This window comes from Choloepus didactylus, chromosome 13 (genome assembly GCF_015220235.1).
Source record: "Choloepus didactylus isolate mChoDid1 chromosome 13, mChoDid1.pri, whole genome shotgun sequence".
Taxonomy (NCBI): domain Eukaryota; kingdom Metazoa; phylum Chordata; class Mammalia; order Pilosa; family Megalonychidae; genus Choloepus; species Choloepus didactylus.
Window position 1 is genome coordinate 70,916,055 of NC_051319.1, and position 25,841 is coordinate 70,941,895.

A 25,841-nucleotide genomic window follows, 5' to 3' on the forward strand; every position below is an offset into this window, starting at 1 on the left:
ATAGTTGAATTCGATAGTTGATTCTCTGTTATTAAACCAACCTTGTGTTTTAAGGGTATATCCAACTTGGTCTTATGTATTACATTTTTAAAAAATTCAGTCTGTTAATTTTTGTTGAGAATTTTAAAATCTAAGTTAGTGAATAAGGTAGGTCAAAGTCTTTTAAAGTTTCAATATCATAAAATATCATAGAATTTAGCAATGTTGCTTCTTTTTCTGTTCTCTAGATAGTTTATGTAAGTTGAGAGCACAGGTTTCTTGAAAGAGTCTTAGTTTTTGGAACAGGTGTATTTTTTGTGGGAAAATTTTTAACAGTCAATTTAGCTAGTGTATCATTATAGAAGAACTGTTCAGCTTTACTACTTATTCTTGGATCCATTTTAATAAATGTTAATTTTCTAATATTTTCCAGATCATATAAGTTGTTAAGTTTATTGGTATCTTAATGGAACTATTTGCTATAAAGAAATCCATGTAAATATTTTACAAGTCTTACTTGAGATAAACATCAGAATTCATAGTATATACTTTTAATGTTCTCTTCTTATTAAAGAAAATAAAAAGGAATATTGTATTTTTGTTTGTTTCAAAATGCTTAGGAATGCATTTTTGTTGTAGATTCTATGAAGAGTGTTTTAAATTTGAAAGATTTTTACTTAATGGACATATTAAGTGGTTTCAGCAATTGAGCTGAAAGAAAAATATTTGACTCTAGCCAGTAGAATATGTATAGTGTTTTATTGCAACAAACAGAATTGCTCTTTCCCACCCCACACACGTGCACCCCATCATCATAATAAACATAGCAGTAAATATCACATATCTGAGACATTCCACTTCTTAGGGTGAAAAGAATTCATATCATTTCTTCAAAATATTCTTGCCTTTCTTTTGACAGTTTGGTTTGAACTCCTGAATCAGTGAGTTATTTTTAAGAATAAGGCTGTAATTTACTTACTATAAGAATCCTAGTCCTGCAGAACATAAAGGGGAAAAGAGGTCTCTTCTATGAGAGATTTATTCTGTGTGGCTATGCTTATCTTGAAAAGTTGCCAAGTTTCCTTTTATGCTTTCAGTGATTGAAATTGGGAATCAGTTAGAGTACCTGCCTTTTAGAAGGCAGATATATCGGTGGAGGTCAGAATTTAGACTGCCAACCAAGTTCAAGGAGCTAGTGTTATTCTGAAATTATAGTATATACAATTTACTTTTTATTTCCTTATGCACTGGTTAATGAATAAACTTGACTAAAGTAATTCTTGTTACAACATAACTAAGCTTTATTTAATGTAAGTAAAGCACATTTCTTCTTTGGTGAAAAGTCAACATTTGACCCCATGGTTATAAAACATTCATGACAGAAAGGTCTTAGGGGAAAAAAAGAGAAACTTTTAGAAACTAAAATTCTCAAGTTAGAGATTTGTTAATTCAAATATAAACATCTCCAAGAAAACACATGATAAACAATTGGCCTGTCTGTAATGGATGATAATGACAGTAACAGAATATTGTGAATGTAATTAGTATTACTGAATTGTACACTTGAAAGGGGTTAAAATGGGAAATTTTGAGTTGTATATATGTTACTGCAATGAAAAGTTTAGAAAATAAGATAATTTGGGGGTTCTAAATTTAATACTAGAGTTATAACAGATCTATTTAAAAGGTTTGTTTTAATATACACTTCTCAACATATTAATAGATTTGGGTCATAAATTAACTATAATTTTGCTGTGATTTTTACTCTGTTTTTAACACTAACACCAGAGTAAACTTCCCCAAATAGCTTTTTTTATTTTATCAATCTCCTGATTAAATTGTTAAATGTCTTTCTCTTCTATACAAATATGCAGTCCCTGGTACTTCTGCCACTAAAAATCCAGTTCTTCTATCTTGTCAATCTTGTTCACTATTCTCTTCTATCATATATATATATGTGCCTCATCCTATTATGCTCGTCTTCTCACCCACTCTTGACTCACTTTGCCGCTTCTTCTCTCTTTAATAACCCATTCTCTTCCCACATCTAGATGCCTTCCCGCCTCTTCTCCACGTGTCTGGATAAGCTGTCATACAATCATCTTCAGTGTAGATTAAATCACCTTTTAATTTCCCTCATAATTCCACATCTCCAAGCAATTTTTAAATGATATGCTAGTGTAAAAAACTTCAACCATCTTACAGAAATAGATACTCTTTTTTTAAGAAGGTGTCAGTTATTCCCCTTCATATCTATGGCCCTGCGCTTGCTACAGGTACAAATGTAGCTTAGTTTGCTTGATACTTTTCCCTCTTGCCTTTCCTCGGTATTCTCTTCTTCCATTGTTGCTATGCCTCTGCTGCTTATCCAAGTAATTTTTTTTTATTCATTTCAACTTTTCCCTATCTAAAGATCTGAAATTCATTTAAAATAAGTAAAAATGACATAACGATTTGCAGAAATATAGCCACTCCAGAGCCTCTGCATTATGTCAAGGGCCAAGGGTATATGATAAAATAATAGAGTATAAACCGTGGAATTTAAGTGTCAAGCAGAGCATAAGTGAGGATGCTGTTTTAGGGCAGCAGGTAACTGAATTCATACCACAAACATGGTCACTTATTCTTCCAGCCTGGTTCATAGAATGGTGTGAATAAATAATTTTAGCTTAAATTTTTCTGTGGTAGTTAAATCTTACATAGCTTAGCTACATGTGTTTTATTTAAACTAATTATAAAAGAATTTACTTTTATTAAACAGATTTCCTGTTTGTGTATATATCCATTCTTCACATCACTATAAATAGGTGATATACTATTTCAATTATAAGTTCATATTAGAACTACCTAAGGCATATTTTTCTTCAAATAATTCCAGTTCTATCAAAATAGCTTTCTCAAAAATTATTGGCTTAACCTAAAAATTGCAATACTTTCACCTTATTGGTTACTGTGCCCTTCTTTTCAGCATGTTATCTGCACTGGGCTGTGGTGCAAGGTAGAAGGTGAAAAAGAATGCAGAACCAAACTAGATCCACCAATGGATGGAACCGATTGTGACTCTGGTAAGGTAAGTCATTAGTGTTTCCTGAACATAATAAGAATATTAAATGGAACTTGAGAACTTGCATTTACTTTGGGAAATCTTCTTCTGCCAGTCACACATATACCTGTCTTCACACTGATGGAATATTTTCAATATATACAAAAATTTCAGCATTTCACGTATTTTTTATATTATCTTTTTCTATGTTTACAAATCCATGATTGTTTTGTAAATATTAACGTGATTGATTTTATTGTTGTTGATGATGATAATGTTAAGAGTCAGATATATATATATATGCCTTTGACAAAAAGTGAGTTCATATAATTTTTGCCATTTATATTAAACAGAATTTAAATTATAGCATAACTAGTAAAATTGCTCAGCGTTTATGTGTCCTTCCACATATAAAATATTGGTCAGGAGGCCCATGGAGAATCAATAATTTTTTCTTGTTAATTTAAGCATAATAAATAGAATAGATGAATTGACAATATGGATATTAGTAAATATTTGGTTTCCTAAATTGTCTAATCTAATGCGTTTCATAAGTCTATAGGAATTTATTGGTATACATATTCAGAACAAAACAATTATCGTGGAAAAATTAATTTAGTATACCTCTGAACAATATGAACACTGGTAGATCTCATATGTACTATGAGGTCTAAATTAAATTGTTAATTTAATCAAAAAAAAACAGTTCAGTAGTTTACAGAGTTTTCCAATTTTTGTTCTATGAAGTGAAAGTGGAATGAATGGTCATCACTTTACTTATTCAACGTAAGATCAGAAACCTTATCACTAAGGAACATGAATTTTTCCTTACATTTGAAAAGAAACAGCAACATAAAGAACCTAACAGATTACTTGGTGTGAATTAGTAAAAATTTTAAGTTATGTGGATTGCTGTTAAGAAAACATCGATTTGCAGTATGGCCTAAAATCTGGTAATTCTACGTATAATAATTTGTCCTAAGGAAATACACAAAGATACACACATACACGCACACACACACACATACACACACAGGATGCTTATGTAAGAAGCTTGTATAAGGATGAAATTTGCAGTGGGGAGAATTTAGAAAAAAAAATTTATCAATAGAGGTTTGATTGCCATATAGCTATTAATGCAAATGAAATATATATATATATGTATATAACTAACATACAAAATCTGTGAGACATGGCTATTAGTACACTACATGAAATCCTTTGACATTTAAGAAAAAAACAATTTCTATAAGATGTGAATATACACACACACAGGATGTTTGTAAACTCATGGAGAGTGTTTTGAAATATAAACTCCAAATTATAATTAGTGGCTACCTTTTGGAGAGAAGAGGGATTCATGGATGGGAGTAGAACAATGGGAGGTTAGGGTGAATTTAACTTTTCTCAGAACATTTCTGGATTGTTTTAAATAAGCATGTAATCATTTATTTTTTCTATTATTTCTTTAATAAGAAATACAAATTGTTTAAATCTTAAAACAAATGTTTTTAAAGACTAGAAACATTTTATCTCTAGAGACTATTGCTAAGAAAATGATTTCTTGAAGGGGAACTTATGTGAGACATTACAGTTTATAGACAGTGACAGATATTTTTCTATGAGTTGGATGGAGCATCAAAATTTTGGGCCTGTTTTTTAAATTATTTTTTTTATATTGTATACAAAAGTACAACAAAGTGTGTCTATCAGGCAAGCCTCATGGTATTATTCTGAGTAATTTATTGCTTGAATCATAAAACTCTGTGCCAGCAATAATTTTCCTAATCCCTTAAACACAAAAGTAGTGATAAACAGAGATAACCAAACAGCCATAATTCCTCAAAATCACACAACCCATTCATCTTACTTAGTTCTTCTCTAGCAATAAAAAAAATCTCTTCAGTTTATAATTTGGCATCCTAAAAATATTTCTGATAATATTTTTTCTTCTCATATTCATGAGAATGATTTGCAGACTTGAGCTCTCTAAAATAAACTTACTCTTTCAGCAGTCAGAACTGTAATTACTTATCAAAGTAAAATGTTTTACTTCCATGTAATTTTGTTAATGATATCATTTTAGTGGTTCTGTAATGCTTTGTATATTGAAATAACTAATGAACTTCTCAGTTCCTCAGGCCATGTGGGCCTCTTCAAATATCTGTCTGTTCCAGCTGTTGTAGGAATCATCGTGAAAACAGCTTCCAGCACTTTGTTGTTGAGTGTGACTGTGATAAAATATTTGAATGCTTGCAGCCTTGCACCAAACACTACTTAGTTTGGTAAATTGCCAACCAGAAAACAAAGCTGGAGATGTTGTAATTTATGATACTTTTGTGATGTTACTCTAGCTGTATAAATCTTGTTCATCTAACAGTATAGAATTAAGTCTGGTAAGTTGTCTACAGAATTTTTTGATTCAAAATGGTTTTAAAGGTAGTGATTTATATACTGTTTATAAACGTCATTTACCAAACTAAAGGCGGTATGTTTCTTTTCTTCCTCCTTTTCTCTTTATAATACTATCATCTGTGTTTATATTTACATTTAATTAAAATTAAAGAGCTGATAAATGATTCAGTAAAAACCAACAAACATACTTTTTTACTTATAATATTTGCAAGGAATTGGGGGTGTGGAAAAGGGAGTTAAATTTAAATTTAGTAAAATTTTGGATTGTTTTCTTGGATTTTACATAATATATCTTAGTCATTTTTCTTAAATTGAGATTCTTGAATTTATCATTATTCATTATTGAAAATAACAAGGACTGTAATATCCTAATAACCACAAATGTACATATATACAGAACTTGCCTTCCTTCTTTCTTTTCTCTTTCAAAAATGAATGTACAAAAAATTTTGATTATATAGAGTAACCAGGCTTCTCTGATTATTCATTGACATCTTTATTGACTTCTTCCAGTCATGTGTTTTCATGAACTTCCTAGACAGAGCCACATAAAAATTTTGAAGAATAGGAATACAATGTTTTCTCTGTCCCAGTAATAGCCTATATTATATATTGCTTTAGCATTTTCATAAATCAGACTAATGAGTAGATATGACAAATTTTGAATTTTGTGAACCATGCTCATTATCTTTTTTGAGGCTAAAAAATGCAAATGATGTGCAAAACAAAAAGTACTATTAGAAAATTTATGAAATGCATTAGGATAGTTTTATATACATTCTCAATAGAATAAATTGTATACTAATTTAAACAAAATATTTGACATTTTCCTCAATGTTGAAGCACAGCACCTTCTAGAAGACACAAAAACAGGTTTCCCATAGTTTCATCAAAGAACTGGTTATCTGCAAGGTCAAAAACTTTAAATATTACACTGTGCTTTGCATTAAATGTCACTAGATTTGCATATGCAAATTGGCTTGCATATTTGTTTCATTTCTCTTCCTCTGCCAAATATGACCTAATTTAAATGACTTACAGGTCTGGACCCCAGTCCTTCCCAGAATACTTTTAATCTGCTGTTAACTCTAGTCTGCCTTTCAGTGCCAGCTTGCGACTAAATGGGCGAGAAGTGATAATATGCACTCTGGATAAAATAAGCACCCTTCAAGCAGGCCAAAAGAATTTGACTGATTAGAGTTTGACAGTTTGTACATTGGATATTTTTCATGAATCAGTAACATTTTTAAGCCTTTAAAACCAGTAAATATAAATAACTTTAAAATATTTTTTACCTTCGTTTTCTCTTTTCCCCTTTTTTCAATTTACAGAATGTGTCTTCATAGAAAATCCCGGTCTCTCTAATGATAATTAATCTTAGCATATTGTTACACTCTAAGCTGTACAGACTGTCTTTCCAAGCCTAGATTTAAAACTTCATGAATCAAAAAGAGGTTGAATTTAAATTTCGAGAGTATTAGAGAAAGTCTTCAGGGATTATTTATTTTATTGCATATAAAAACAATGAACTCAAACTAAGCTATGTAGCATACTCTTTTAAATTTTCCCTTCTAAAAACATTTTAAACATATATTCCTAAAGAAAGATGGAGAGATCAATAAAAATCAGAATGAATAGAATTTTGGTTAGATATCTGAAAACTAGTATAAATAACAACATTAATATAACGATACACATAATGATTTATTATTTTTATTATTTTTATTATAGTTAACTATCACTAAATGCTTAAGATGTGCTGTGCATTTCCATAGTGCTTCATTTAACCCTGCAAAGAGTCTATTAGGTGATTATTATTCGTATTTTGGAAATAGGAAAGCTGAGTATCAAAGAATTTCTGCAGTTTTTCAAAATTTCCTTATAAATCACATGCAGTTGATTGCAGAAGATTGTTAGGAGCCAGAAGAATCAAGTGCTCAACCTCAGCATCATGCAATCACAAATCTAAGTATACCTAGTCTTTACTTATTATTCTCAACATGATTTTATTCAATCAAGTTTTACCTTTTGTCATGTTTATTGTAACCATCATCTACCTGCTTTTCCAAATAAGAGGAAATTCCAATAATCTATCAAGTCCTGGCAACCATTTCTCAGTGACCACATAGCCACCCTCTTTTACTGCCTCTGTTTAAAGCCAGTGAAAAAACAAACAAAAGAAAGAGAATGAGCACACTCCTTTCTGTTCTTTCCTGGTTATATTTCCTGGTTAATATATAGCAAATACTTACAGAATAATTGGAATGAAATAACAGAATTTCAGACTCTAGTTGTCCAAGTCTTTCAAACAAACTTGGCTTTCAGGAGAACACTCATCATAATGTGAATGCTTGAACTTGATGGGAACACCTTCAGAAAAAAGAGGAAAAAAACAAACAAACACATAAAAGCAAGTTCTAAAATTGAATCTTTTTAAAATTTTGTAATTTATTTACCAGGGGAGAAAGTACCCTGTATCAATGACATTCCAAATCGAAATTGTTAAATTTACCTCATGTCTTCTTAAACCCAGATTTCATATTTTCCATTCTATATATGACTACATTTGATGCACTGTGTTTTTTGTTTGTTCCTTTTAAATTGCTCTCTGTTTCTTAAAATATGTTAGTTTTTCTTTTATGCACATGGTATCCCAAATTCCCTATCACTTACATCTTCAATTCCTAAATTCTAGGGCTATAGTAACAAATATCTGTGCTCTGCTTTCATGACAAGACTATATGCTTTGATATGAGAAATGTGAGAAATGAATTATATTATTATGATATAATTATGATATGTATTGTGATATATATTATGGTATACATTAATTGCCAACTTATGTTTGGTCCTTTTTGGTTCAACATGTTTTGGGCTTTATTAGACTGACAGTTGCATTTCCAGTGATTTTATAGGCCAGTGAATGATTTCAGTTGTGCCCTGATTTGTTCACCTAAGACATAACTTTTGGAATAGTGGTGTAAGGCTGGAGAATGTACCAGCAGAACCTCTTCACCTGAACATCTGGCTGGAGAATGGAGCATGTGGAGTCCTTGTAGCCGAACCTGCAATTCTGGGATCAGCAGTCGGGAACGCAGATGTCCTGGGTAAAAAAAAAGTTCCTGGTTTGGGGGAGGGCATCTTTTCTTCAGTTTTGAAATGGAGAGGTTTTACTAATAAACCATGTTAAAAATTCCAAGAATCTTCTCAAATCTTACTCTACTGGAAAGCAGAAAAATCCCTCCCAATTATTTACTATGTGTAAAACCCCCTTTTTAGAAGAGAATAGTGACCATCTCTTCTAAGAATAAATAGTTAAAAGCTACAAAGGATAATTTTTTCAGCAAATCATACAAACAGTTATATTTAAATACGCAGGGAGACATCTATTAGAAAACTTAAGTGGCATATAAAGGAACTGTGAGAAGAGCAGGAAGTTGACAGGACTTCAGAAAGAGAGGGAATGAGAAGAAAATTAATGGGAATAGAAGCTAAGAATGATAAAAATGAAAGTTTGATAAAGGTGTGCACAGATAGGGAGTACTATCAAATATCAACCCCACCATTCTAAGGGTGATTCTGGGAAAATGTATAGGAAAGTGCTTTCAACTGGTATGCTTTAACTCTGTTGGAGTGGAGTACATGGCATAGTTCCTTCACAAACAGTTCTAGAGCTTTCAGAATTTATGTGAAAAACTTTTAAAACATTTCCTTTAAAAGTTAAGAAACTTCTTCATGGAACTGCGGGCTTTCTTTTTTTTCCCCTAGACTCTGCCCTTTACTCCTCTGTATCATTTTCATAGCAAGTTGACTTTTATTCTTCATGTATTTCAGAAGATAAATTGACCAAGGATTGAAGAAAAAAAATTTTAATTAATATAAATATGTATTAAATATATATTTAATGCATCCATATTTTCAAATAAAGATTTAATATGGAAAATACATTATTAATGTAATAGCATAGGTTCTTATTAATATTAAATATTTATCTTTACATATAAAAAGATAAAATTGATTGTATGTACTATCTTTTCTAGGTTAGGTTCTGAAGCAAGGGATTGCAATGGTCCCAGAAAACAATATAGGATATGTGAGAATCCACCTTGTCCTGCAGGTGGGCCTGGATTCAGAGACTGGCAGTGTCAGGCCTCTAGTGTTAGAACTTCCCACCCAAAGCACGGGCACCAGTGGCAAGCCGTTATGGATGAAGGTGAGACCAGCCAGATTGCTGCCATCTTCAGTAAGGAGACCTACGGTTTTGCAGTGTTTTACAATAATAGTCAATGTCATTTTACAGATTATCTTCCAGGTATTGCAAATTCCATTTTTTTCTACCTTTACTATAATACAAAAATCAGAAACATTGACTAAAACTTTATTTTAAAAAAAATTTAATTGGATATTAGTACAGGTAGAATTAGAACAGCTACCAATAAAAATAAAAAATAGTGAAAATATCATATGCTGCAGAGAATGAGAAACTGAATTTATCATCCATTGCTGGTGAGAATGTAAAATGGTACAGACACTCTGGAAAATAGTTTGGCAGTTTGTAAAAGAGCTAAATGCACACTGATCATACAGTGCAGAAATCTCACACCTGGGCATTTATCCCTTGGAAATGAAAATTTATTTCCACATAAAAACCTGTACGTGAAGGGTCAGAGCATCTTTAGTTTTAAAAGCCCCAAACCAGAAACAACCAAAATCTCTCAATAGAGGAATGGGTTAAAAAACTGTGATACATCCAAACTATGGAATACTACTTGGTAAAGCAAAGGAACTATGATGGATCTCAGGGCATTATGCTGAGTGAAAAAAGCCAATCTCAAAAGTTCCCACATTTGCATGAATTCCTTTGTATAAACTTATTGAAATGACATAATTATGGAGATGGAGAACAGATTAGTGGTTGCCAGGGTTAGGTATGGTAGTAGGGAGAGTGATGGGTATGATTATGGAGGAGTAGCATGAGGAAGACTATGTGCTGATGCGGTAGTTCAGTATGTTAATTGTACTGGTGATTGCACAAATCTGCATATGCACAGACACACATATCAATGTCAGTTTCCTTGGTTTGCTCATGTATTGTTACCACTGTGAAACCATTGGGGGAAACTGGATGAAGGGTGCATGGGCCTTCTTTACTATTTTTGCAACTTTCTGTAAATCCTTAATTATTTATTTCAAAATAAGAATTTTAAGAAAATTATCTGCTGCCTCATTAGTTAAGAATGTTAATACTTGCTCATGACCAGTGGGCTGTGGGTTTAAATTGTAATTACCAAAAGTGGTGAGGGAATCTGTGAATTCATTGACTTTGATGCTGCCATTCTGTCCTTTATTTCCCCCCTTGGTCATTAGGACTGTTTTCCATCACTTCAGTAATACTCCTTTAAAAGCCTAAACTCCATTGCTCCTGAGAATTAGTGCACCCATCTGACAAAACCCTATTCTCAGTGTGAGTACCTGAGCACACTAATGGAGAAAGCCAAACAGTAGGGCAGATTATTTCATTATTTACTGGAAAAAAAACAGCAGTCATCAGATGATTATCCTCTCATTTTCTCACCATCAAACACATAAGTCTACCTTCATGTGCCCTACCCTTCTGTTCTATTTTCTACTGTGATAGAAGAGTTTTCAATTCCTCATTTCTAAGGAAGGTCCTGTGCCCTGTTTGTCATCCCCCTCTTCCCTTTTCAGATATTTTATAGAGATATAAGTGATATTGAAATTGTACAGAGAGTAGAGTTAACCCCTACATTCTCTTGTATGTTTAATCTCCTTTCTGTTGTATCATTCATATTTAATTTTTAAAAATATTTAGGACTCTTTCACACAGAAAAAATACAAACTCTCCCTCAAGCTCATACTCACCTGCAACCAGTATGTTTATACCCTTTTCCCCTCACAGCTACTCTTCTCAAAAGAGCTCTGTTTTCCTCCTTCTGTTTCTTTACTTTCCATTTGCTTCAACTTGGATTCAACTTTAGTCATTCTGTGAATGCAAATCTCACCAAGGTTATCAAGGAGTCCCATGGAAACTAAACCTAATGAATGGTTTCCAGCCCTCTTCTTACTTGACCGATCAGATAAATTAACATGCTTGACTCTCCTTAGTTCTAGAAACACTCATGTGCCTTGGTATCCATAGCACAACACCCTCTTGGCTTTCTTACTATATGTCTGGCTCATTTGACTTCTGCCATGTTGGCTCATCTTCTCTACCTCACCATTAAACAGTGGGATTCTTCAAGTTTCTATCTTAGGCCCTATTCTCTTTTCACTCTACCTTTTCATTTTAGGTGACCATATCCACACCCATGACTTCAAATATGCAGATAACTCATGAATTTATACATGAGTTTAAATGTGTAATTTATACAGCCAGTTTTTCTTCCTTTGTGCTCCAAATTTATATGTACACCTGCCTACTTAATATTTATTCTTACTAACAACTATGCATGTGTTTGTCTGTTTCTGGACTTTGCATTCTGTTCTAATCATCTGTTTGTCTAACCTTATGCCAATACTGTGTAGTCTTATGACCTTGATATCAGGAAGTGTGAATCCTTAACTTTGTTTTCTTTTTTCAAGATTGTTTTGGCCAGTCTATACCCTTTGCATTTCCATAGAATTATAGAATTAGCTGGTCAATTTCTACAAAAAACTCTGCTGAGATTTTGATTGTGATGACCTTAAATATTTTTGGAAGATGAGTGCTATCTTAATAATAGTTTTCCAGAACACGAACATGATGTATCGTTTCATTTGTTTAGGTCTTTTAAATTTTTTCTCAGCAATGTTTTCTGTTTTATAGTGAGGAGTTCTTAAAAGATATTTTGTTAACTTTATTTCTAAATGTTTTATATTTTGATGTATTGTAAATAGCATTAAAATTTTTTTCCAAAAATATGTATTTAGTCTAATGAGTTTAAGACTAAACTCATTACCTTAACCTTTCTTACCCATGTCTACTCACCTTCTTTAGTATTTTCTATATCAGTGAAAGTTGTGCTACTTTTCAGTTGCACAGCCAGAGAACTGTGAGTCACTCTTAACACTTCCGTCTTCCTCCGTGGCATATCCGATCGATAACTGTGTCTTATCTGTTTTACTTCTTGAATATCTCACCACTCCATCTCTACTTCATCTCCACCCTCACTATCCTAACTCTAGTTGTCAGAGCCTGTTGCTTGGGCTACTGCAGGTAGTTCCTAAATAGTCTTTCGGATTCTGCTCTTCCCCTACTTCAATTCATTCTTCATAGGCAGCCAAGAGATATTTTTATAATGTACAAATGTGATCATATCTATCTCCCATTTAAAGCATTTCACTAGCTTCCCATAGCTCTTTTTTGTATAACATGACATACAAAACAATGCCCTGATTAGTGTTTCCTGCCTCATCTTGAGTGCTGCCTTCTATTCTCAGCACTCCAGATATTGGTCTTATTTTACTGCCTCAAACACAACATGCCCTCTTACCCCACCTGGCCTCCAAACATACTGTTTCTTTAGTTTATGACTCTTTACTTTGAAACTCCTGTTCCCCCTCCCCCATGGTTAACTTCTTCTCTTCAATGCTCACTCATGAGAATAATCCTCATTCTTCCTGGCATCCATCTTCCAAATGAACCACCATATTATATACTTTTCTGATAGTATGTGCCCCTCCTTCATCACGCTGTTCACACCTGCAACTTTCGTAATTATTTAGTATCTACTTTGCAAACTCTATGAAGCTCTCAAAACTTTGACGAGCTTTGCCCCCACTGCCTATCCAGTCCCTGACACTGCCACTTAGTCATTGATGCTCAAAACATATGTGTTCGGTAAATAATAACACAATCCCCTATTTCCATAATCCTCTTAATAAATGACAATTCTGTCTTTCCAGATGCTTAGAATAAAATCTTAGAGTCATCAGGTTTTTTGTTTCTCTTTTACTTACACATTCAAAACATCAGCAAGCTCTGCTAGCTCTATCTTCAAAATATACCCAAAAGATGATCATTTCCCAACATCTTCAGAGCTGCCACACTGGTACAAGCCACTGTCCTTCACCTGGATGATTGCAAAAGCCTTCAGATTGGTCTTTCTACCTGTGCCCTTGCATCCCGCAGGAGCAACAAAACAGCTGAGTGACACATTTAAAATGCCAATTAGATCATGTTATTCCTCCTCCCAGAACTCTCCATTATCTTCCCAACTCACTCAGAGTAAACATCCAACGTTTCTTTAAAGGCCTGTGAGGACCTCCACTACCTGGTCCACTGCTGCCCTCGACTTCATTTCCTAATGCTCCCCCATCACACCCTTCCAGCCACATTGGCTTCCTTGTTCTCTTTGGAACAAGTCAGGTATGCCACTCTCAGGTTTTGGAAATTGTTGTTCTCCCTTTTCAAACACTTACCCCAGATATTGACATGACTCGCTCCCTCATCTCCTTCAGGTCTTTTGTTAAGTATTAACTCAATGCCTTTTCCTTCTCCTGCTTTATTTTTTTCCCCATGGAACTTACTGCCGTCTGACAGAATATGTTCAGATTTTATTTGTTTATTTTCTGCCCTCCTCAGAGTAATATTTATATGAGTGGAGCTTGTTATCATATTTTATTCATTTCTGTATCTATAGTTCCTAAAACAGTACTTGGCACAGAGTAGGCACTTAATAAATGTCAGGTGAATGAATGATGGGAATTTGCTGATTATCTGCCCTGGCCCATCTTCTCTTCTACTTAAATATTCCCCTTGCAGTAATGTTAATTATTCTCTAGCTTGAGAATGGAACCCAAATATTAATCTCCAACCCCGATTTCTCTCTTCTGTGCTCCTTCCCTGCTTACCTATCTGTCTCATGAACATCTCCACCAGGTATCCCATTCGCCTCTAACTCAGCATGTCCCAACTTGAACACTTCCTCTTCTTCATTTATCCTTTCTTGTCTTTTCTACCATCTGCTTCTCGTAATGTACTTTCTTGTAGAGAATGGCATCATGATCAACCCCACTGACAAAATCAAGTCAAGAATCCTTCTTCTTCAATCTCCATCCACATCTGATCAATCAGAAAAGACTATTGAGTCTGACTTCTGAATATATCTGTCTTACATTTGCCCAAATCTTTCTGTCCCTACTGCTACCATCTTTTTTCTGATTGTATTATCTCTAACTTGGATTCCTCAACCAGCTTCCTCTTTGGCTTCCCTAAGGGCACTCTCCTCCTCCTCAAGTCCCTACTGATCTCAGCCAGACTGGCCTTTTAAAAGGCCAGGTCTGTCCGTCTCTGCCCCAGGTAATACACTTCTGTGAGCACATTTGCTCTCAGGACCAATCTCAACTTCATTACATGATTCGCAAAGCCATTTTTTAAAGCAGTTTTATTGAGATATATTCACATACCATACAGTCATTCACAGTGTACAATCAGTTGTTCACAGTATCATCATATAGTTGTACATTCATCACCACAATCAGCCTTTGAACACATTCATTACTCCAAAAAAAAAAAAAATAATAATAATAAAAATAAAAGAAAAAAAGAACACTCAAAACATCCCATACCCCATCTCCCCTCTATTTTTCATTTACTTTTTGTCTCCATTGTTCTACTCATCTGTCTATACACTGGATAAAGGGACTGTGAGCTACAAGGTTTTCACAATCACATGGTCACACTATATAGCTATATAGTTATACATTCATCTTCAAGAATCAAGGATACTGGATTGCAGTTCACCAGCTTCATATATTTCCTTCTAGCTATTCTAATACACAAAAGAAAGACTAAAAAGGGATATCTATGTAATGCATAAGAATAACCTTCATAATGACCTCTTGACTCCATTAGAACCCTCTTGGCCACTGAAACTTTATTTTGTTTTACATTTCTCTTCCCCCTTTTGGTCAAGAAGGCTTTCTCAATCCCTTGATGCTGCTCCAGGTTCATCCCCAGGAGTCATGTCCCACGTTGCCAAGGGGATTTTTACCCCTGGGAGTCACATCCCACGTAAGGGAGGGCAGTGAGTTTACCTGTAGAGTTGGCTTAGAGAGAGAGAGGGAGCCACATCTGTGCAATGAGGAGGCTCTCTGAGGGAGACTCTTAGGCACAGTTATAATAGGCTTAGCCTCTCCTTTGCAGCAATAAGCTTCATAAGGGAAAGTCTCAAGATCAAGGGCTCAGCCTACTAAATTTGTAGTCCCCAATGCTTGCAAGAATATAAGGAATTCCCCAGTTGGGAAAGTTTAATATCTCCACATTTTTTCCACAGTCCTTCAAGGGGCTTTGCAAATGCCTTCTTATTCTCTGCCCAATTTACTCTGAGATGTATTGGGGGTTCCCACTAATCTGAACAAACTAACCAGATATCACTCCCTGTTCAAGGTTCCATGTAGTTATGTTGAGTGAATAAACTGACCATATAAGTTAAATTATACAGAAAGTATAGATTTTGTACCAAATAAACATCTTTTCCTTTGGTCTCACACAGAAGTTGAAGTTTTAAAACACAGTCAGTATTATCCTTTACCTTTAGTCTGATTTACCTTAGTACTAACCAAATCCATTTTATTCATATCTCTTATTGTAGCCTTCTGATCTCTTTTTTGGCTTCTTTAGCATTTGTTCTATAGCATTCATAGCTGCTGAACTCTGGCTCTGAGTCTCGGGTGTCACACAGATACCTGAAGTTCCAAGGACAACCAGGTTATACACAAAGAGTATAGTATCTCAGAATTTAGAAGTAACCATTTCAACTCAGAAATAGATTTAACTGCTGCAAGAGCTTACAATCCAGGAACCTTTACCATAAGCCTTCCCCTGGTAACGTTATCTGTACTCTCAGATTCAATAGTCAGAATTTGCACATTATAGTTAGTCCATATTAGTGAGGCGTTATAATGTTTGTCTTTTGATTTCTTATTCATTTCACTCAACTTACTGTCCTCAAGGTCCATTCACCTAGCTACATACCTTACAACTTCATATCTTCTTGTGGCTGTTCAATATTCCATTGTATGTATACACCACTGTTCGCCCTTCCATTCAACAGTCGATGTACCCTTATGTCACCTCCATCCATTGTGAATCATGAACACTGCCACTGTAATCACCAGTGTGCAAATGTCCATTTGTGCCCCTGCTCTCAGTTCTTCAACATATGTACCCAGTAACGGAATTACAGGGCCATATGGCAAACCCATACTTAGCGTCCTATGGAATCACCACACTGCCCTCCAGATGGGATACACCATTCTCCTTCCCCACCAACAGTGATTAGGTACATCCCTCTCTCCACATTTTCTCCAGCACTTGTATCCCTCTGTTTATTTTTTAAACAGTTTTATTCACACACCATACATTTCATCCTTAGTAAACAGTCATTGGTGCCTGGTCTAATCACATAGCTATGCATTCAGCACCACAGTCTATATGAGGACAGTTCTATTTCTTCTGCAAAGAAAGAGAAAGAGGAGAAAAAAGGAAAAAGAAAAAGAAAATGACATATTTAAAAAAAGAAAACAAAAAATAAATACAAAATAAAAATACAATTAAAATGTCAGACACCACCACCACCTAGAATCACATACTCCTCCCTTATAAACCCCTCTTATAGACATTTAGCTTTGGTATATTGCCTTTGTTACAATTAATGGAAGCATATTACAATGTTACTGTTAGTTATAGAGTCTAGTCTGCATTTACTGTATGTTTTCCTCAATACCATCCTGTTTTCAACACCTTGCAAAGTTGACATTCATTTGTTCTCCCTCATGTAAAGACATTCTTATATGTACATTTAATCACCATCATTGGCCACTCTAGATTTCACTAAATATACAGTCCCAGTCTTTGTTTTCTATCTTTCTTTCTGGTATCATACAAGCACCTAGCCTTCCTTTTTCAACCATTCTCACAGACATCTGTGTTGAGTGTACTTAAAAATTGTGCTACCATCACACAGTACTGTGCTATCCATTCCTGGATCTATACAATCAAGCCTGTTGAACATTCTGTCCTCCTTCAGCACCATATGTCTGATCTCTACCCTCTTTCTATCTCCTGATAACCTGTGTGCTCAGCTTTAACTCTCAAAGTTTGCTTATTAATATTAGTTCATATTAGTGAGACCATAGAGTATTTGTCCTTTTGTTTCTGGCTAGTTTCGCTCAACATAGCATCTTCAAGTTTCATACATGTTGTTATATGCTCCATTACTTTAATATGTCTTATAGCTGCATAATGTTCCATCATGTATATATACCACAGTTTGTTTATCCACTTGTCCATTGATGGACATTTGGGCTGTTTCCATCTCTTGGCAATCGTGAATAATGCTGCTATAAACATCTGTTTACAAATGTCCATTCATGTCCTAGCTTTCAATTCCTCCAAGCTTATACCTAGTAATGGGATTGCTGGATCATATGGCAATTTTATACTTAGCTTCCTGAAGAACTGCCTTCCAGAGTGGCTGCACCATTCTACATTCCCACCAACAGTGAATAAGTGTACCTCTTTCTCCACATCCTCTCCAGCAGTTGTAATTTTTTTTTGTTGTTGTTAATGGCCATTCTAGCAGATGTGAGATGATGTCTCATTGTGGTTTTCATTTTCATTTCCCTAATAGGCAATGAAATTGAGCATCGTTTCATGTGTTTTTGAGCCATTTGTATTTTCTCTTCAGAAAACTATCTTTCCATGTTTTTTGCCCATTTTTTAATTGGGTTGTTTTTCTTTTTGTTATTGAGTTATAGAATCTCTTTTTATATTCTGGATATTAAACCCTTATCTGATATGTGTTTTTTAAGTATTGTCTCCCATTGCAGAGGCTGCCTTTTTACTTTTCTGATAAAGTCCTTTGATACACAAAAGGGTTCAGTTTTGAGGAGATCCCATTTATCTGACCCTTAGACCTATTGCTCGTGCTTTGGGTGTAAGGTCTAGGAAACCACTTCCTGTCACAAGACCTACGAAGCCTTTTTGTGGCCTGGCCCCTTTAACTTCCTGCTCCTCTTCTGCATCCATTCCCTTTTCAAGAGTTTAGTAGATGGAAGTCAAATTCTTTCCACCTCTCAGATACTTCATGCTCTCTTACTTCTGGGTTTGTATTCACACTGCTTCCTTATCCTAACAACATTTCCTTCTCAAGCTTTGATCCCTCTCACCGTTTATTTACCTTGAAAGCTTCTACTCATTTCTTGGACTCAGTTGTGTCAAATCCTCTAAGAAAAGCAAATTCCCCTCATCCTCCAAATTGGGTTGTGTCCCTTGCAAGTACCCCACAAGCACACTGTAATAGCACATTTTAATATGTGTTTATTCCGTCTAATGCCTGTACATAGTATACTCTCTGGCATATATTAACCTTTCAATTAATATTTATTGCATAAGTCTGAATATATAACTATTATACTTTAAACTAAACATATAATCAGTATGTCTGTCCACATAATTTGAGAGTTAATGCCATGTCTATTCCTAACAGGCCTTGAGAACTTGATAGTGTTAACCTTATTTGAAGCCTATTTTCTCATGTGTGAAATAAGAGACAGAAAACAGATGATCTCAGGTTCCAACCAGATTTTTTTTCAAATGGAAAGAATGGGGTCAGTTTAAAATACTAAAGCTGTTGGAGGTTTACAGAAAAACCTGTATTTTCTGCATGATTTTTCTGTAAACCTACAACTTCTCTAATAAAAAATTATATTTAAAATAGACTGTTGCAAATCACAGTTAAAGAAGCTCTTGACCTTTATAAAATGGTGTTTATCATCAAAATGATCCATATTAATTATTTATATTAACAAGCTAGCATGTTTGATAATTTTGCATTACTTATCAATCAGACACATCAGTCTATATAATGAATAAGAAACACAACAACAATTAGCCTTTGTGTATTATAGCACTGTGGAAAAATTTGAAAAGTATAATTCTTTAAAAAAATTCCAAGTCTTTGTAACATTACAAAACCCCATAAAATGCAAGTGCCTGTCTCACTACATGTTTATGTAATACGTAAATCATGGCTAGGAGAATTAAATGAAGGATACCAAAGCAGTAGTGAACATCTATTTTTGGAGAAAAGAGGTGCATGGCTTTAGTATTCAGGTGTTTTACATATTCTTGTGCTGAAATTTGGCTGAAACTCATGTCTAATGCATATCTTGGAAGGGGGTGGTCTTTTAAATCAAGGCAGAGCCTGCCTGCCAAGTGCTGGCATGTTACATGGACCACTACAATGTCATATTCTTCAGAATATCCTCTAGGAAGGAAAGATTGGTGTCAAATGTTTATTTGACATCTATACACATAAAGTAAGAAAAGGGTATTGACAGCATGTTATAATATCTGAATTCTTACTTGGAATGTGAATGGAATTTTCTAGTACACTAATTCCTTTCAGCATTATTCATATATCTGGTTTGCTCCTCTATTTAAAGAAAACTCTAGAAAGAGATTTATATATACCACTTTTAAAGTGTTACAATTACACCAGCTGTTTTTCAGTCCAAAGATATGACATAGTAAGCAGTCATTGAATAAACATAACCTACTTTGAGGTGTGAGAGCACACTGAAATGCTTTATTGCGGCTTATAATGGCATCTTAAAGGAAAATTTCAAAACCATGCACATTAAAGGACATGTTCCAACTCCCGAAATTTGTTTAGAGCAGTATTCAGAAGCCACCTGTGAAACTATTTGAAATGTTCACTTCTGAAGGCTCACTTAACTGTCTTCTCTTTGCAAAGTGATACCCTGTTCCATGCCTCTGGCTGTTATTTGGTATTTCTAGAATCCCATCAGCATATGTGGAACTTTACTGAAAACATAAGCGAAGATCAGTGTCAGAGACTGTAAATTGTTTTCCATTCTATTTATATGAGCTTAATAAACAGTTAAGGACCTGACTGGTGTCAAGCCAATAGAGTAGTAATGTAGCATGGAAATTGCTCTGAAGTTTCAGATTTGGATGCCCCTCCTACTGGTGTTACAAAACACTAGAGCTCCTCTGTAGGGGGCTTAGAAATAGAAACAACCATTTAAAAATATTTTGCCACTCTTTGAGCCTCAGAGGCAAGTGTTTAAACCCCAAGCATCCTACCTTATTGTTCAATGAGGCACTGAAGAAGACTGCTAGCCACTCAAGAATTCTTTACCTAGATAAGTTGTTCTCAGCCTAGATATCATACATACTGAAATACTCTCTGAGTAAGTAGCAAGAAGTGTTGAGTCCCAGGTAGCACATCAGTGATTATGCTCAATTATGAATGTTTTCAGTCGATTGGATTGCATTTCTGAACATCCTAGAAATGGAAAATCTTATGAGAATTGCTTATCTCATAATAATGGAAAACTAGCATATTGGGATTTAGAAGTGAGACATTAAGGAAGGCTTCATGGATAAAGTAAGTCTCATACCAGGACTTGAAAAATAGGTAGAATTCTGATATGTACCCAAGAGGAAGGAAGAGATATTTCAAAAGATATGAGTAAAAAATGGTGGGAAGGAGATAGTTTTGAGAGACATTGGCTTATGTGTGATAGAGATTTAGTGCCAGAGAATAATAAATGATACATTTTACAAAGTGAATAGAATCCATATTTTTAAAGATGAAGGCAATTAATATTCATTGGGTGGCTAATTTTTTACAGGCATTATCATACTTAATACTTATAATAATCCCTACAGTAGTGTTACATTACTACATTAACAGCCAATCATTTTTTTTACTCTATAATTGTTTTGAATAATAAAGCTTATGAAACAATATTTAAGGAGTAATGCTTACTAATTTCTTTTTATCCTCTCTATATAGAAAAACCATGTGCCTTGTTTTGCTCTCCTGTTGGAAAAGAACAGCCTATTCTTCTGTCAGAAAAGGTGATGGATGGAACTTCTTGTGGATCTCAGGGATTAGATATCTGTGCAAATGGCAGGTGCCAGGTAAGACATGCCAAAAGTGAGAATCTATATGTTGATTGAAGATTATGGGGCCAGTGAAGAGCTGCACAGTATGGGAGAAAGCTCAGGACCAGGATTCCAAAGATATTGGGATAATCCTGACTCAACTCTGCCCTTAAGCAACTCTGATCTACTTTGAAACTCTTCTTTTGTATGATGAAGGGTTTGGAGTAGACCAGCCACATTACTAGCTGAAAGAATCTGAGATTTTGATTCTGTAGTTCTATGTATTAGAGATCTAAAATTGGGATACTTCTGTGCATTCCATGTCAAAACATTCCATGAAAAATCCAAACACTCCAGTTCTCCATGTTTTCTGTCCAAGACTGAGACATGTGGCAAATGAGTCCTATTACTCACTTAATAATATTCTCAGCACCTTTGAATCAGCTGATTTTAAATTCACTAAATTTTCTTAAAATACTTAAATATTACGTTTGCATTATATTTGCCTTTCTCTTCCTTTTAAAGAATAATTACTATTTGCTACGTTGTTTTTTTTCCTTTGCAAAAACAGAAATTCTGTTAAAGTGATATGAACAGTATAGTGGAAAGATCAAAGACTAGAACTTGAAGTTGGTAGTCAAAGCCCTTCCACTGTCTTAGGTTGGCTTCCTCTGCCAGATTAACATGTGGGAAGTTTGAGGTGGGAGAGAGGGTGCTTTCATGATCAACATTGGGGAGGGGAAGAAATCAGTATGGAGCATTGGGAAAAATTGGGCTGTGGGGTAGTCTCAACAAGACCTCAGCTGATTGTCTCATGAGCTTTTAAGCTGGGATAGCTCTTGAAAGTTATCCCCATTTTGAGTGAGAAAACCAGGCCTTTTTACCCTACCAGTTTTGGGATGTAAGCTGTTCCAGGAAAGGTATGTGACTACGGAAAAGGCTGTTTTCTTTAGGTTAGGCAATTTCTGAAGAGGGTTGAGAGCTGAAAGCCATCAGTCAATAAACCTTCCAGAAACAGGGCTGCTAAATCCTTTAGAAATGAAAAGGGTATCTGTGTGGTACAGTACAGAATCCAGGGCAGCCACTAGGAAACATTGTTCTTGGGCAAATCACTTAAAATCCATATGCATCCATTAATTGATCTGTAAAATGATGTTGTTAGACCAGTGGTCATATATTGTGGTGCACACTCCTTTGAGAATCTGATGATAAGGCTGTTTGTTCCCAGAAAAATGCACATCTGAATACATATACACACACTCATAAATTTGCAAGCATTTACAAATTATGGATGGACCAATCTGTGGTCCAATAGGGATCTGTGGAATTCTGGTTAGGAACCTGGGAACAACATGAAGCTTAATTGCTTTCCCAGCTCCAATATTTCTATGTTTTGCCAGGATGCTGTAAAGTTGAAAGCACAGAATCACATATAACACCATTGGCATAAGAGGCAGTCTTATAATTACATTTAAGTTTCCTTCATTCTTTAGCAGAATTTAGCAGTAATAGGAAATGTAATTTTCATTTGTCTATAAAAAAATCATTGTGGATCTTTTACCTATACATATTTTATTTTCAGAATACATATTGTATAGTTAAAGTTTTTAGCTTTATTTCAGCATTGTATATAAATCTGTCAGATTGGTGGATATCTTAAATGAATTTATTTTTCAAAAATTATTTTCCTAACCTTATATGCCAAGCAGCCTAGATTGTTATGCTTTTCACTTAACAGTATTGTGTAAGCCAGATCCTTTACAGATTCCCTGGCTAGACATTAAAATTCAGCAACAACAAAAATTCTATATATGTGCTATGTGAATCTGATTATTATAGTTAGAGTTATATGAAATGGATTGTGACTTCTGACAGCAGTGAAATACTTCAGGATTCTGGCTTTTTAACTAAAATGCTCCATTCAGTTCTTTTCATATAATTAAAAACATGGCTTTTTGTTTTGTTTCCCTCTGGGGACCCTCTGTATATCAGGTTTGGATGTAGTGTTTTTGCTTTATTGCAAAATATGTAGCACCAAAGCTGAAAGTTGAATTCTAAACTTGGTGAATGGACTAAAAAGAACAAACAAAACAGACAGCTTTCTGCTGTGATCCAATGTGGCTCTGTGAAGTTTCCTTCACTGAAAAGAATAAGGAACGCCAAACCCTGTATTATCTTGCTAACTGCCCAGCTCCAGAATGCCAGTTGTACTTCAGATACCTGTTACTAGTTAAATGGTGTTGCCTTTCAAAGTAGTTTATCCTCAAATTTTGGATTTTTGTGAGCATAATTTGATAAATGTGAATACTTGAGACTACCAATTATAATTATGAAATCTTTAATTGTTTAAAAATATATTATTATTGAGCTACGGCATATATGTCTATCCCTAACTTTTACTTTATATTTAGAGAACTTGTAATTTCCCAGTTAAAAGGGTAAGGGTAAAACCTAAAAAAAAAAACTACTAAATACCAACTTATTAGTTCATTTAATTACTATTTATGAAACTCTTACTGTACACCAAGAAAAAAAGTTGAGTGCTAGGAATATAACAATGAAAGTGCTTTTATCACTTCAAAATCACTCTAAGCTCTACTTTAAATTTTACTTCATTTTTATGTGAAGGAGAGGTTTTTCTTTTTCCTTACCCCAGGACTCCCAGATCTTTTCATGTGTCTTCTTTACATACCTTTGTTGTATTTTGAGCATTTCCTGTGGTAGCTACTACTCCTTTCATCTAGAGACATACTTTCTCTTTCTTCCAGAATAAGCTTTGACTTGCTGATCAAAATTCACTACCAGTGCATTCACTTTGTCTACCTTTTGACCCTGGTAGTCTCCTGTTGACAAAAGGAAGGGATACTATGCCTTTCAATGTGATGTTTGATCTTTCAGGATATTCGTCCTGCAGCTGCATTTTATAATCCTCGGACTTCTAGCACCTCAATACCACCACTAATAGCCAAAGCAAAATATACTGCCTTTATTTTTTTTTTTTTTTGCTTCATCTAATGTCTTAAAAATTGCTCTAAACTAATTGGAACTTATTATAAATGGATATATCATCAGTCTCTTTTCCAAATCTTTCTTGTTTAAGAGTAAATTGTGTAATCTTACCATTAATTTCTGATTGTATTGACATGTGAATTCCTGCCCTTTGAATATGCACAACTTTGCAAAACGTGATTGTATTTTCTGAACATCAATAGGAGGCAAACTATTCATTAGAAGGGGTCGACTGATTTTGTCTCAGAGGATTTGTATTAATAGAATTCTTCTGGAAGCACAAAAAATTTTCCCTGCTGTTCATATTTCATTATTCTACATACAAGCTGTGAACAGCTCTTAGAACACTCCTTGGTTCGTCTCTTCATATACTGGATGCCAAAGAGGGAGTAGAAATTGGTTAGTGAGCTGTAGTGAAAATGAATATTTGTGTTTGTTTTTTTCAGAAAGTTACTGTTTAATATTCAGCATTTTGCTTTGCCGCCACTTCAGATGTGGAGCCACCCATATAGTGAAGTTTGTTCTAAGTTGAAGAGAAGGAATTGGATTAATCAAGATATGTTTCACAAAAATGTGATTTGCTTTGGAATTCATATAAATTGCATTTTTCTCAATAATACTAATTTTTTCAAATTACTCTGGGAAATAATAGTTAAAACAAGAAAAAAAAACTATTATCCTATTGTACTATTTGGTCACTTATGGATTATATTATCAGGCATGTACTTGCTGTATTAGTTTGCAACAGGAAGTATGACATTTTAGTTTGTCAATTGAATAAATCTTGTTTATAGAGATTAGATTTGTCCTAAATTCACAGCAAAAAACAAAAAAAGAAAGAAAGAAAGCCTTGGTTTTTGACATACTGTCTTTCTTTCATTCCAGAAAGTTGGTTGTGATGGTTTACTAGGGTCTCTTGCAAGGGAAGACCATTGTGGTGTATGCAATGGCAATGGAAAATCATGCAAAATCATTAAAGGGGATTTTAATCACACCAGAGGAGCAGGTAATTTTCTTTATTTTTTTTTTTCATAATTAATAATCCTCAGTCTCTGGGCAAAAAAGATTACATTGAACTTGATTTATAGACCATAGTTCTGATTCTGTTGATTTTTGCAGTGGGTATTGAATAATTTTTCATGATTATATACAATACATGTGATAGGAGCCAAAAATTCTAACAAACCCATTTCCCAATAATAAAAATATGAAGTCATCTGTTGTGCATTTAATAAATTAGAGCAGCACAGGAATAATCTAATTTGCATTGGCTAATGTTATCAAGTTTCTGCAGACCTTATTCTCCAATGCTAAAGAGGATGTTTAACAAAAAATAATGATTTGTAACAGCCCGAAGCAACTATTGAGAATCTTACTCTTCAAGTTTCAGCTTTCCATCTTCTTTATTTTTTTTTCTTAATGTTGTTAGTAAATTTGAAGGGAATAAACTTTGTTAAGAATGTCTATGGCAGT

General features: G+C 34.3%; 1 protein-coding gene across 1 annotated transcript in view; it reads left to right on the plus strand.

Annotated features, from left to right (window-relative positions):
- The window catches only part of ADAMTS19 (ADAM metallopeptidase with thrombospondin type 1 motif 19), a 274,154-nt gene that overhangs the window by 171,535 nt on the left and 76,778 nt on the right, over positions 1–25,841 (plus strand). The window contains exons 11-15 of the mRNA XM_037802030.1: positions 2,948–3,049; positions 8,414–8,544; positions 9,478–9,650; positions 21,268–21,395; positions 25,254–25,374. Of these exons, the coding sequence (XP_037657958.1) occupies positions 2,948–3,049; positions 8,414–8,544; positions 9,478–9,650; positions 21,268–21,395; positions 25,254–25,374 (655 nt within the window). The remainder of the gene's footprint in view (positions 1–2,947; positions 3,050–8,413; positions 8,545–9,477; positions 9,651–21,267; positions 21,396–25,253; positions 25,375–25,841) is intronic.